The sequence below is a fragment of the Montipora capricornis genome, chromosome 9 (genome assembly GCF_036669925.1).
Source record: "Montipora capricornis isolate CH-2021 chromosome 9, ASM3666992v2, whole genome shotgun sequence".
NCBI lineage: Eukaryota > Metazoa > Cnidaria > Anthozoa > Scleractinia > Acroporidae > Montipora > Montipora capricornis.
In genome coordinates, this window is record NC_090891.1 from 2,692,636 (window position 1) to 2,705,135 (window position 12,500).

At 40.4% G+C, this 12,500-nt stretch overlaps 1 protein-coding gene across 1 annotated transcript in view; it reads left to right on the forward strand.

Moving 5' to 3' along the window:
* LOC138015243 (uncharacterized) overlaps positions 1–12,500 on the forward strand; it is a 45,588-nt gene that overhangs the window by 26,207 nt on the left and 6,881 nt on the right. Inside the window, exon 3 of the mRNA XM_068862212.1 lies at positions 10,830–11,369. Within this exon, the coding sequence (XP_068718313.1) occupies positions 10,830–11,369 (540 nt within the window). The remainder of the gene's footprint in view (positions 1–10,829; positions 11,370–12,500) is intronic.

A 12,500-nucleotide genomic window follows, 5' to 3' on the forward strand; every position in this document is an offset into this window, starting at 1 on the left:
TCTTAGTAAACGCAACGACATAGTTGTCAAATCGGCCGACAAAGGCGGCGCGGTAGTTGTTTGGCGGTCCGACCTTTACCAAAAAGAAGCTTTGCGGCAACTTTCGGATACCTCGTTTTATGCCAAAATCCCTAAAGATCTCACTTCCAACAATCAAAAACTTGTCAAAGACACCATTCAAAATCTTATAGTTAATCAAGAATTACCGGACACTGCCACTAATCTCATCATCAACACCCCTAGAACTTCGTGCATTTACTTCTTGCCTAAAATTCACAAACCCAACAACCCAGGTCGACCTATCGTTTCTGCCTGTAGTTGCCCCACCGAACTCATTTCTAGCTACTTAGACAGGATTATGACGCCTATCGTCAAATCTTTGCCATCATACATTAAAGACAGTACACACGCACTACAAATTTTCCGCGATTTCAATTTCTCCGGCCAAGACAAACTTATTTTCACCATGGACATTACATCTCTATACACAGTCATTCCTAACAGCGAAGGTCTTCAAGCACTTAAACACTTTTTCGATCAACGCACTGTCAAAGAACCTAGCTCGGAAACGCTCCTCCGCCTTGCCGAACTAGTTTTAACGCTTAACTGTTTTTCATTCGCCGGCAACTATTACAAACAAATTAATGGTGTAGCGATGGGCACAAGAATGGGACCTAGCTATGCCAATCTTTTTGTAGGATATGTTGAACACCAATTTTTTAATCAGTACAACGGCCCCAAACCTGAACTCTACGGCCGTTACATCGACGACTGCATCGGCGCTATTTCATCCAGCAGAGAAGAACTCGATCAATTTATAACCTCCGTCAACTCTTTTCATCCGGCTCTTAAATATACCCGGGAAATTTCGGAAACTTCATTGGCTTTCCTAGATATCAAAGTTTCTATTAGAGGCAACGTGCTATGTACTAGCGTGCACTACAAACCTACTGATTCACACAGTTATTTGTTGTATTCATCGTCACATCCATCACATGTCAAGAACTCCATTCCCTATTCTCAATTTCTTAGACTTCGACGTCTATGTAGTGATGACTCCGATTTTTCCAGCAAATCAGAGGAGATGTGCCAGTTCTTCGAAAAACGTGGCTATCCTGTCTCTGTGGTCAAAGCAGGCCATCATCGCGCCCAACAATTTGATCGACAGTCGTCACTACAAACGTCACAGAAAGATAAGAATGACAGAATTCCATTCACCCTCACTTTCCATCCTCATAATCACGCAGTCAAAAGCAAGTAATTTTAAATTACTCCAAAATGATCCCGAGACTGGTAGAATCTTTTCGCAACCTCCACTTATTTCATTCAAACGCGACAAAAACGTAGGCAACTTTTTAGTTAGAAGCGCGCTCAAAACCAACGAGCAACCCGGCACTTTCAAATGCGCGCGCTCACGATGCAAAACTTGTCTTTTCATTGTTAACACTAGCAAGATATCGGGACCTGAGCGATCTGTTAAGATCACCGATCGTTTCACATGTACCTCCGCAAATGTCATTTATTGCATAACCTGTACGTTATGCAATAAATTATACATTGGTGAGACAGGTAGACGACTAGGTGACCGATTCCGCGAACACCTTCGCGATGTTGAGAAGAATGACAAGGATGCTTCTGAGCCAGTCGCTCGCCATTTTAATCTGCCTAACCACTCCAAAAAACACATGGCTATCTGCGGCCTTTCCCTACATCTAGGTACGACGGAAAGCCGCAAGAATCTGGAACAAAAATTCATCTTTCAAATCGGCACCCTTAATCCTCACGGTATTAACGAACGCTTTTCATTTAACTAATATATTCCTACTTTTCACGTTGCCATGTTACCACCAATAGCGTAGCTCCTACTCTACTATAAAAACTACACGTAACCCATAATCCCTCGATTCGCTCTGACGAAGGGCTAACGCTCGAAACGTCAGCTTTTAGAATCTCTGTACGGTGGTCAATTTACATTATCAACTCCGTTGATAAACCAAATTCTTGTAACTGCAATTTACTCTGACGGACATTTTCCTGCCTGTCATGCATGTCTAGAGTTGCACTAAGCAAACGTTTATGCCATACTCTAAGAAAGGATTTCGCTTCATAATTTCTCTTCTTTTCAGTCTAATCTGATGACAGGTCAAGTCTCTTTTTGGTTTACGTTTGCACCAAATGGTATCGCAAAAGCAATTTTATTTCGTAGAGTTTAATTTTTGCGGATTTTGCGGATGTACTTGATTTGCAAAAATACGTTCCAGCAGAAAAAATCACCAGCAAAATCAAAAACCATAAAATTTTACTCCCGTTAATATAACTAAAAATGGCTTTTAATCCACATACAGTGGGGTCAAAAAGATCGTTTATTTTGATATTTGCATTGAGAAAAAGCAATTGAAGCCTGTTACAGACAAAACGAAACTATAAAAAGTCAAGACAATACTTTTCCAGTCTCTGACGCATAAGAAACGAACTCAAAGCAGTCAATCAAAAGGTCACGTACACCATTTTCTAAGGCCTCCAGGATGCCACATTTTTTCCACGTTCCCAGCGGAAATTTCAGTCCGAATTCGCGCCGCAAAAAAAAACAGTCCCGCAAAATTTTCATGCTAAACTGTAACAGTGAAAGGCAAGCCAAAAGACAGATGAAGAAAAAATAACATAGTTTTTATATTAAACTCTGAATTTCGAATTCTCGGCGAAAGATTAATGACAATTGATCGTAAAAACACTAGTTCCTGGGGAAGGACATTATGTTCTGTCAGAAGGAAGAAATTAATCACGTGCTAGGCAACCACAAAGGTGCACGTGATCACCTTGTGTCAAAGTTCTTGTTTACAATCGATGAGAAATGTTATATCATTCATCGCTTTTAGAGTTAAACAACGTACTTTTTAGCCAAGAACCTACCGTCTTTCGTGTTTTAATTTTGTTGTTATATTTAACTGAATATTTATATTTCATCTGTCGGGCCGGAAGCCTTCTTTGTCGGGGTATTGACCCACGCCCTGACTCTTCTCTGGAACAATGTTGATCAATCCCTCCTTTGAAGAACCATTTCTTTCAATAATAAAGCAAAAAATGGACCGCAAGCTTTCTTTCAAATATTTCTTGACTAACAAGAATTAGTCAAATTTCAAATTATTGTTTCTTACCAGAAGACTGTGCAGAGTTGAGTACAAATAAATAGAATTATAAATAGCCAGAAAATTGTAAACTTAGACTACTCAAGGTGTTCGATTCCGTTTCTCGTATCCAACTCGAAAATTACCGTTTGGTTTCAGTGTTGTACACACTAGCACAGTGAATAAATCGACGAAGAGGTACCCTGCGAGCAGAGTCTCTTTCGATCTTCCTAGATACGTCGGGAAGAGGAAAGTGGACTCTGCTCGCCGCCTGCACATTTCGTATTGAGCATGCGTTAAAAATTTAAATGTATTCGGTGTCAGCCCACGCGTGACCAGTAGCCACAAAACCACAAAACGAAAACAAACAGTCGGGATATTTTCCAACAACTCTGGCAAACACACGACAATCAAGGAATCATTTCATTGGAAACTCAAGATAGTCCATACTCTTAATATGCCATTTCATTTTTTTTACTGACAAATTTTTATAGGTTTCATTTAAAATTGCCACGCTGTTGTAAATTTCAAAATATTGATGAAACTGGACTGACTCATCCAATTCTTTGGATGAGCGGCAAATCAAACAATAGGGTCGTTTATACGAGAGAAAATAAGCCGCGGTTTACTCTGGCCGCGGCGTACATAATACGCGAAAGGAACTATTTATACGAGTATAAACTCCAAGATAAGCCGCGGCTTGAGAAAGCTGTGAACGTAGATTTTGTACCATTTATACTGGGTGCTCGCGTCTTATGTAAGCCGCGGCCAGAGTAAGACTCGGCTTCTTTTCTCTGGTCTAAACGGCCCTAATGTGGAGGCGGCGAGCAGAGTCTAGTTTCCTCTTCCCGGTAAATCAGCGACTACATTTTCTGTGGCGAGTTGCAATGTTCATTTCAAGCTTTTAAATTACAAAAAAAAAAAATTATTCCACTTTACGGTCGTTAAAAAGCTTAATTTTTAGGCATTCATTGGGTCAAGCTTTCTTTCAAATAATTCTTCACTGTCGCATTTCCAACTTTTTTTGTACCCTGAAGACTATGCAGAGTTGAGTACAAAATAAATTTAAATTGCCAGATAACTGAGATGCGACTTCAGTAAACAATGTGATGCATTCAAGGCGTTCGATTCCTTTTTAAACTCATACAGAATTTGCCATTTTGTTTCAGTCTTTCATATAACACCACAGCTAGCCAAATAACAGTAGAAACAAAGCTCACTTGATGATATCCGAAGGCAAATGAGGCAATTGTTGGGGAAGACTATTACTCGTTGCTTTGAAGATTCCTGATGGTATTTTCATCGTCTTTCTTGTTTATCCTATTGACTTTCCATTATTGAGATCCATAAGGGAATAATTTTTTTCAAGATCCACTAAAACGCCATTCGCGTTACAATAACTTTCGACGCCATTGCGGGTTATTAAAGTCAAATATTCTACTGTGTCCACCGGATGAAATCTATGCATTTCTAGTACCCCCTCAAACTTACCAAACACACGCACAGAAGACTCTACACACAAAGACACTACTTAGCAGGGGAGAGACAGGAAAGACTTTTCATGACACGGAAAAAAATACAGAGAAATGAAACGCAGATTTCGACTGGGTTTGGCAACCCAGTAATTATGAAGGCAATCCAGATCAAAGCGTTACAAGCAGGTAAAAACTGCATAAACCTAGCGGTTTTGTGCTTGTGTTTTTAACTCGGGTGGATCAGAGCATTTAAAAATCAGACCACATTTCTAAGAAACATTGTTGTAAAGTAGACATTTTTAAGGGTCCATACGTACTTGGAGAGTTCCGTTTCGTTTCGCTTGCTGGCATGCCAGAAAGATGACTGATAGTTTCTGACGCGTTCTTTAAAATTAGCTGCTAGTCCAACGTATGAGTCAGTCGTTGTATCAGCGGATGTGACAATGGCTTGGTAGATAACATTAGTTTGGAGGCATTTACCATCAAGCGGACGTTCTGGTTTTCTTCTACAGTTACATGTGTCATGCTGTTCTGCAGGTGTTTGGGTGGTGTATGCTGAAAGAACGCTTTTGTTGTGGGATCCAATTATTGTTTTCATGTTTGGCGTGCAAGAGTAGCTCAATTTCAGTGTGATCCTATCAAAGATACTGTTCAATGGATGGTTCTTGGGGAAACATTTGTCAACGATGAGAAGAAAGTTCTTTCCCAGGTTTGTTTTAACATTCAAGTCCCACGGAGGGTTGTACATAGACCATGTGATATTTCTTCTTCTGGTTTTTCTCCTTGTTTGGTTCTTTTCTGGGTTGAATGTTAGCCTGTGGTCGTGTCCGCCATCCTCAAGAGCTTTTTGGTAAGGTAAGGGGTGGCAGCTTCATCGAAGACTCAGACGTTTGTTGATGTTTCGTGGGATGTTCTTGAGTAATGCAGAGGGGTGGGGGATTGCTATCTCGGTGAACATACACCAACTTGTTGTAGGGCTTCATGTAGGGTTTGCATCTTCCTGTTGAGAGGTCAAGGGTCACGTCAAGGAAGTGTACTGTCTTTTTATTGGCTTCAATCGTGATTTTTAGGCTTCGGGATCTGAACAAACTGTACACTTCTTGCTTGTTTTTTGTGCTTACAGCCCTAGATCATGGTCGATGTAAGACTGATAGAGAAAGAAAGAAAGACCACGTCACGTGATATCGACGGCTTACAGAAACGGATCGAGGTTTTCCCGTGTCGCCTTTTATTGTCAAAACTCTATTTTTCAAAACAGATATTTGCCTTTTTTAAGTGACAAATTGTGTTGAAACCTCAAAATAAAGATACTTGAATTTTTTTTGTGATTTAATATTGTCAAAATTTGCATAAGAACATAAACATGCCATACGTATGCATGAGCAATGCATAAGCCAAAAAAAAAACAACAACAACAAGTCGCATTCACCTCTTCGTCGCATTCCAGGACAAGACCTTTTAGTTATATCAAGGATTCTTTCTCCATTCTCTAACAATCATCCTTTCAAATTTCACAGAAATCGACCCATCCGTCGAAGCAAAGGTGAGCAGGACTGTACTAAATTCAGGCAACTTCGCAAACTGGTACACAAGGAGATGAGGAAGGCTCACCAGGAATATATAAATAATCTTTTTGATTTTCAAACTGAGGATAATATTAACAATGTAAAGGCTGCCATCATCAAGCGTTTGTGGCAGTATGTTAAAGACAAACGCAAAGACTCAATTGGTATACCCATCCTGAAATCAAGAAATCAAATGGAGTAGACATAGCAGATCCTAAATTGAAGGCAGAGGTGCTAAATACACAGGACACCAGAGTTTTTACCAATGAGAACCCTATATTACCAACAGTAGGTCAGAGTGAATTCCCTGATATGCCAGACATTGCTATCGACCATATTGGTGTTATAAAACTCCATGAGAAAATCAACCCATCCAAAGCAACTCTCATCCCTGCGCACGTACTGAAATTTGCTGCACCAGCTATAGCTCCGTTTTTGACTTTTTTATATTCCAACAATCAATTGATACTGGCACCGTCCCCAGGGACTGGGTAACGGCAAACATAACAGCAATATACAAGAAGGGATCTAAGCCAGAGGCAGCACACTATCGCCCAGTGTCATTAACATCAATCCCTTGCAAAATCCTGGAGCACATATTTCACAATATCATGGCTCACCTGCAAAAGCACAACATTACCAGCATGGTTTTAGACAGCATCGTTCATGTGAGACTCAACTAATATATACCCTGGAGCACCTAGCGCTATCACTTAACTACAGGACCCAAACAGACCTGTTGTTATTAGATTTCTCAAAAGCATTTGACAGTGTTGCGCACAAGCGCTTGCTTCTCAAGCTCGACTATTATGGTATTGGTGGTCAAACTTTGGGTTGGTTGCAGGTGTGGCTAGTAAATAGAACCCAAAACTTGGTCCTTGAGGGCTGTTCCAGTACTGAAGCTAAAGTTCTATCAGGAGTCCCCGAAAGGACGGTTATTGGAACCCTATGCTTCCTACTGTATGTAAATGATATGGGTAGCAAATTCTCATCACACTTAAAATTATTTTCTGACTGCCTCCTTTAATATGCAATAATAGGAACGACGGCTTCGTCAACGAAAACGTCACCTCAAAATACAACTTTGCACTATCGTAAGTTTCTCGCTGTTAGGCCATCTCGTTCGCGTCGTACAATACGGGCAAAGTATCCTAAAACTAAATTGGTACGAGCGGTTTCAGAGTAAAAATATAGAATTGTAGATTGACATTTGTGCGCTTGCGATGTCGTCAAAACCGCAAATTTGGTGATTTTATGTCCTTGTTGAGCAGAGTACCGCACGAATTTGTGCTAAAATGCGTGCGCACGTGCAGCACGATTAGTTTTACTCTTTTAAAGAATGATATTGTTGTTTCGTGCCGTTGTAATTGACAACCGCGTCGTAGATCGCAAAGTCTCTAATACACAGTCAAGCTGATGCACCTGGACCAACTCGTAGTTTGGTCTCAAATCTGGCAAATGAATTTCCATCCCTCTAAGTGCTGTGTGCTGCGTATTCACCGATCATAAACCCCACGGCCCACCAATATGCCATGCTGAATCAGATTCTTCAAGTGGTGGACCACCAGGCATATCTAGGGATTACCATCACTTAAACTCTTAATTGAAAATGCTCGTTTTAAATGTAAAGAGCAAAGCCAATAAGACACTAAGATTCATCAAAAGAAATCTTCGCTCTTGCCCTGAGAGAATCAAGGCTCAGGCGTATACCTCACTGGTTAGACCCTCATTAGAATATGCTTGTGCATCATGGGACCCCTACAGATAAAAAACCAAATAGACATGCTAGAGCAAGTCCAGAGACGGGCTGCTCGTTTTGTGACCAATATGTAGATGTAGATGAATTTTTTTAGCGAAGTGAGAAAAGGTCATATTTTTGGGCAAACCGGGTGGGTAATGCGCGCGACTCCAGAAGTGATAAATATTTTTGCACAAAATGCCTCCGAATCGAAAAGTGTCGTCTAAGAAGACAAGAAAATCTTTCTAAAAGCTTATTCTATGCAAAACGTAGTTGGAGGTAATTTTAAGAGTGGAAAGTAAGTTAACGGCTAGCTACGTGAAATACTAAGCCTGTTTACGCGACAAAGAAGCTCACTTTTATTTGACAAGAATATCGTTTACGATTGCCATATTTTGCTACAAAAAACATCCAGATGCCTTTGCTAGGCTCCTAAGAAGCGCTCTATGTAATTTTTTTTCCGTGATTTCGACTAAAATTCGCGGGGTTTTTTTTTGTCCGTTGTGGGCGCTTTGGCATATCAGAGAATGAAATCATTTCAACCGATCCCTGTAAAAACTGACCAGTGTGACTGACTAATGTAATAAAAAACATACGGTCTGCCAAAATTTGGCCATGGAGAGAAACGGAAGTAACGCAATTTTTGGACGAATTTATGGTGGCCCACATTCGACCCATTTGTTCGCGTGATGCCTCAAAATGAGTTTTCAATTAACATGGCGTCTTTGAACTGTAATTCGGGGTGCATAAGGTATTTTCCTGTTGTTGGTACGTTCTTCACTGCGGACTCGTTCTATTTCGAGTTGCTTGTAAATGATGTTTTTCTATTGTTTTAAATATTCGTTAAAAAGGCACGTGTTGCTCGTGCAAGTGACGGTGGTTGTAAACCGTGGTACAGCTTTCAACTGATTCAAAGGAGTAATGATAGAAATTAATACGTTGACTTTCATAGAATTTAAATTTGAAAAGTTTTCTCAAAAATTCACAACTGCCCCACAAATTTTCCCCTTCCCGCTTCGGTGGGGAAGCAAATTTCTGGCGATAGGATGGAAAGCATGAGTTAGGAGAATTCTTGGCCGAGTTAGTAGTTACATTAGAACCAAAAAAATATATATATATATCCGCAAATTAATTGCTTCTGTGGTTCCATTGCCGTATATAGTGCCGAAGGTTGGTCATTTGATGGTTAGTGAGAGTGGTTCATGCTCATCTTTTCATTTCCTTCTTTAATTTTACTTGTTGGAACTTACCGACAGCTACAATGCAATTAATCTCATAAAAATAGTTTCCCATACAGCCTACGCCCTGGCACACTACAAAACCTGCCACCTTGTTTTCATAGGTTCGAAAAGTATTCATTGTCAATTTCTATTACAAATAAGAATGAAGCAGTTTAACGTTCATTAACAGTAAGCACATATCCTCTCAGGGTACTATTTTTTCGACTTGCCTTGATGTGGCCTTGCATATTGCAACACCGTGGTCACGGTAGAGTCCCAATCAATTTTTGAAATTTTGTGCGGAAAGTGAGAGCATGTATAATCCTACCAATTCACACGTTTCAGTTCCGTCGTATGACATTTAATAAAATAAAAGCCCAGTATAAATTCTGATACCATATAACTTAGCCCAGGCTTACACAGTAAACGATGTAAGCAGAACCACAACAAACCGTTAGGTCAGAACAGCAACAGCAACTAAGCAACTCAGAAACTCAGGAGAGAAGGACGTGATTACATTCGGGATAGCCAATAGTTATATGAAGCTATTGCGCAGGTCCGCTAAACAACAACGACGGGACTGGCAAAAGAGCGGCATTTTCCTATACTACTTAAATCATAAGATGGAGGCATGGTGGCCTCATGGTTAGTGCGCTCGACTCCGGAGCGAGTCTTCCGGGTTCGGGCCCTGGCCGGGGACATTGTGTTGTGTTCTCCACCCAGGTTTATAAATGGGTACCGGCGAATTTAATGCTTGGGGTAGCCCAAAGGGGAGTAGAAATACTCCTAGTCGCTTCATGCTACAGAAACCGGGATAAGCTCCGGCTTAATGGGCCACTGGGCTCGTAAGCAGACTTTACCTACCTTTACTTATCTCATAAACCCTCATTATCATCCTTTCCATATAAAACCCCTAGTATCAATATCAGGCCCGAATTATGATTAAACAAACCCCTACCGCCTATATCAAGTCCTCCCATCCCATCTCGGATCACCTACATGATGCCATGACCTACGATATCAACCTTCCCGTAGGCGTTCATTTAATCGTAGGGGGTTTCCTAATGGGCAAACAAACCAAATTTACGGGTTTAGTTTCCCGGCTTTCGAAACAGAGACAACCTTAAAGTTTTTTAAATTTCGGACAGCCACTGCTCCTGGGAAGTGTCGTTTTTAATCACATGACGTGAATGTCATATTTTTGGGTCAAACGTTTAATTTTCAGTGCTTTTGAAAAACATTTGAAATTTTATCTTTAAGAAGATTACGACATTTCTTTAAATTTCCTAGACATGTTTCGATGCGACGAACATCAGTATCAGAATATTTGAAAAACCTTTAGGACTGTATAACAACTAGGCGAAACATGCATAATTAATTATGACAATGCATCCGATTAGCCCATTCCAACATCGAAACATGTCTGATCTTGGAAATTAAAAAATGTCGTAATCTTCTTAAAGATAACCGTACGATTTGCTTTCTGCCGTCTCGACCATTTGAAATTGGATTTCAAGGATGACGTTTTAAACAAGCTTAGCTTGTATTTTGCATCCTATGAAACTACTAATGCCACGTGCTCCAATTGCAACCAACTGTGCCGTAAAGCAAGTTGCATGCAGGGGATCATCATCATCATCCTCATCGTCGTCCTCATCATCATCAGCATCAGCATTACGTTCCACTCTTATTTTTCTTTTCAACAGGTTAATGACGGTGAGGTCAGTAACCTTATTTCTTCACCTTCTTATTTCATTTGTGAAGAAGAAGAAGAAGAAGAAGAAGAAGAAGAAGAAGAAGAAGAAGAAGAAGAAGAAGAAGAAGAAGAAGAAGAAGAAGGAGAAGAAGAAGAAGAAGAAGAAGAAGAAGACGACGATGTATTCCCTCTTCCCAATCTGCCTCTTTACAGTCTGAGTTCTGTGCTCCAAACGCCAGTCTTTCAAAAGAGAAAGCCCAAAGATAGCGCATCACAGAAGATTGACCTCCCTTCGCCAAGTGTTAATGATTACATGGGTTTCTGGGCATTCCAACCGAACAGATTGGACCAATCGGATGCATTGTCACAAGCCAACGTAGTACATTGCTCCTCATGCCCTAAGCACTGCCCTCGTATCTGTCAAGAGACACAAGGTGTTTTTCCACGCTTTACCGCTTTTCGTGAGGAACGACAGCGTCCAGGCGTCATTATGGTCCCTGTGAGTCGCAACGAGATAAACGAATCAGCGGTCACCCATGTACCGTTACAGGTAAGATATGGAAAGAAATGATATTAACTAAGAATTAAAGGGGTGCTATGTGAAAAAAAATCAAATCTTTTGTTCCTTTGGATTTCAAAACTATGTTAACTAAACACTAAGAAACCCAAGTTTTGCGCCTTAATTTCAAAAAGACACTTGTTTATTTTAACTGGAATTTTTCTATTTAACGGTCCGCCATTACTAATTTTTAAATCGTGAGAGAGCTGGGTCGAGGATAAAAGATCACTAGTTTAAGAATATGCAATACCGTAAAAAAGCTTGCTGTTATTGAACGTCGTGAAGTACGATAATAATACAGTATTCTCGTTTGTCTCACGATGTGGTAACTTGTGATGTATATCGCGACGTTTCGACTGCATATTGCTAGTCTTCATCAGGCGATGAGGTCGACGGAAAACCAACCAATCACAGCGGTGCATCCTGCTTAAAAGGTGACGCGTAACCAGTCGACCTCATCGCCTGATGAAGACTAGCAGTATGCAGTCGAAACGTCGCGGTCTACACCACAAGTGACCACATCGTGAGACAAACGAGAATACTGACTTTATTATTATAATATGCAATACGTTTGTACGCGACTGAATTAATATGCAATACGAGAGTTTCAGGATTTCAGATTTTTAAACTCGTGTTTTGAAACTGTTTTTACACGCTGAAATTTTAAGCTATTGAGTAAATGGCGTCACTTTTCCCTAGATCCAACCCTCTGAGGTCCAGTCGGTCACTTTTCGACGTGAGTAATGAAATCCGAAACTTACACTCAGGTAAACAGCCTTTGGATAAAAGTCAAAGCTCAATATTTTCCCAGGTTGGTGTTATGCAAACACATTTTCAAAATCTGAAGGAAAAAAGGAAGTGATTTTTTGATCATAGTACCAGTTTAATAGCAATTAACTTTTTTATAGACTTCCAGGCCAAAACTGTTGCGGGCAGTCACTCTACTTTGACCAGGTAGTCACTCTGGCTTTGAACTGGTCAGAAAAGATCGTTAAGTTAACAGAAGCAATGGTGGCGGTGTTTGTGCACCAATCTTAACTATCGAACACGAGATGATTTACACGACGATGAGTTGGAGTGTCTCTTTGTCGAAATCAGTAAGCCACGAAGTACACCATTCCT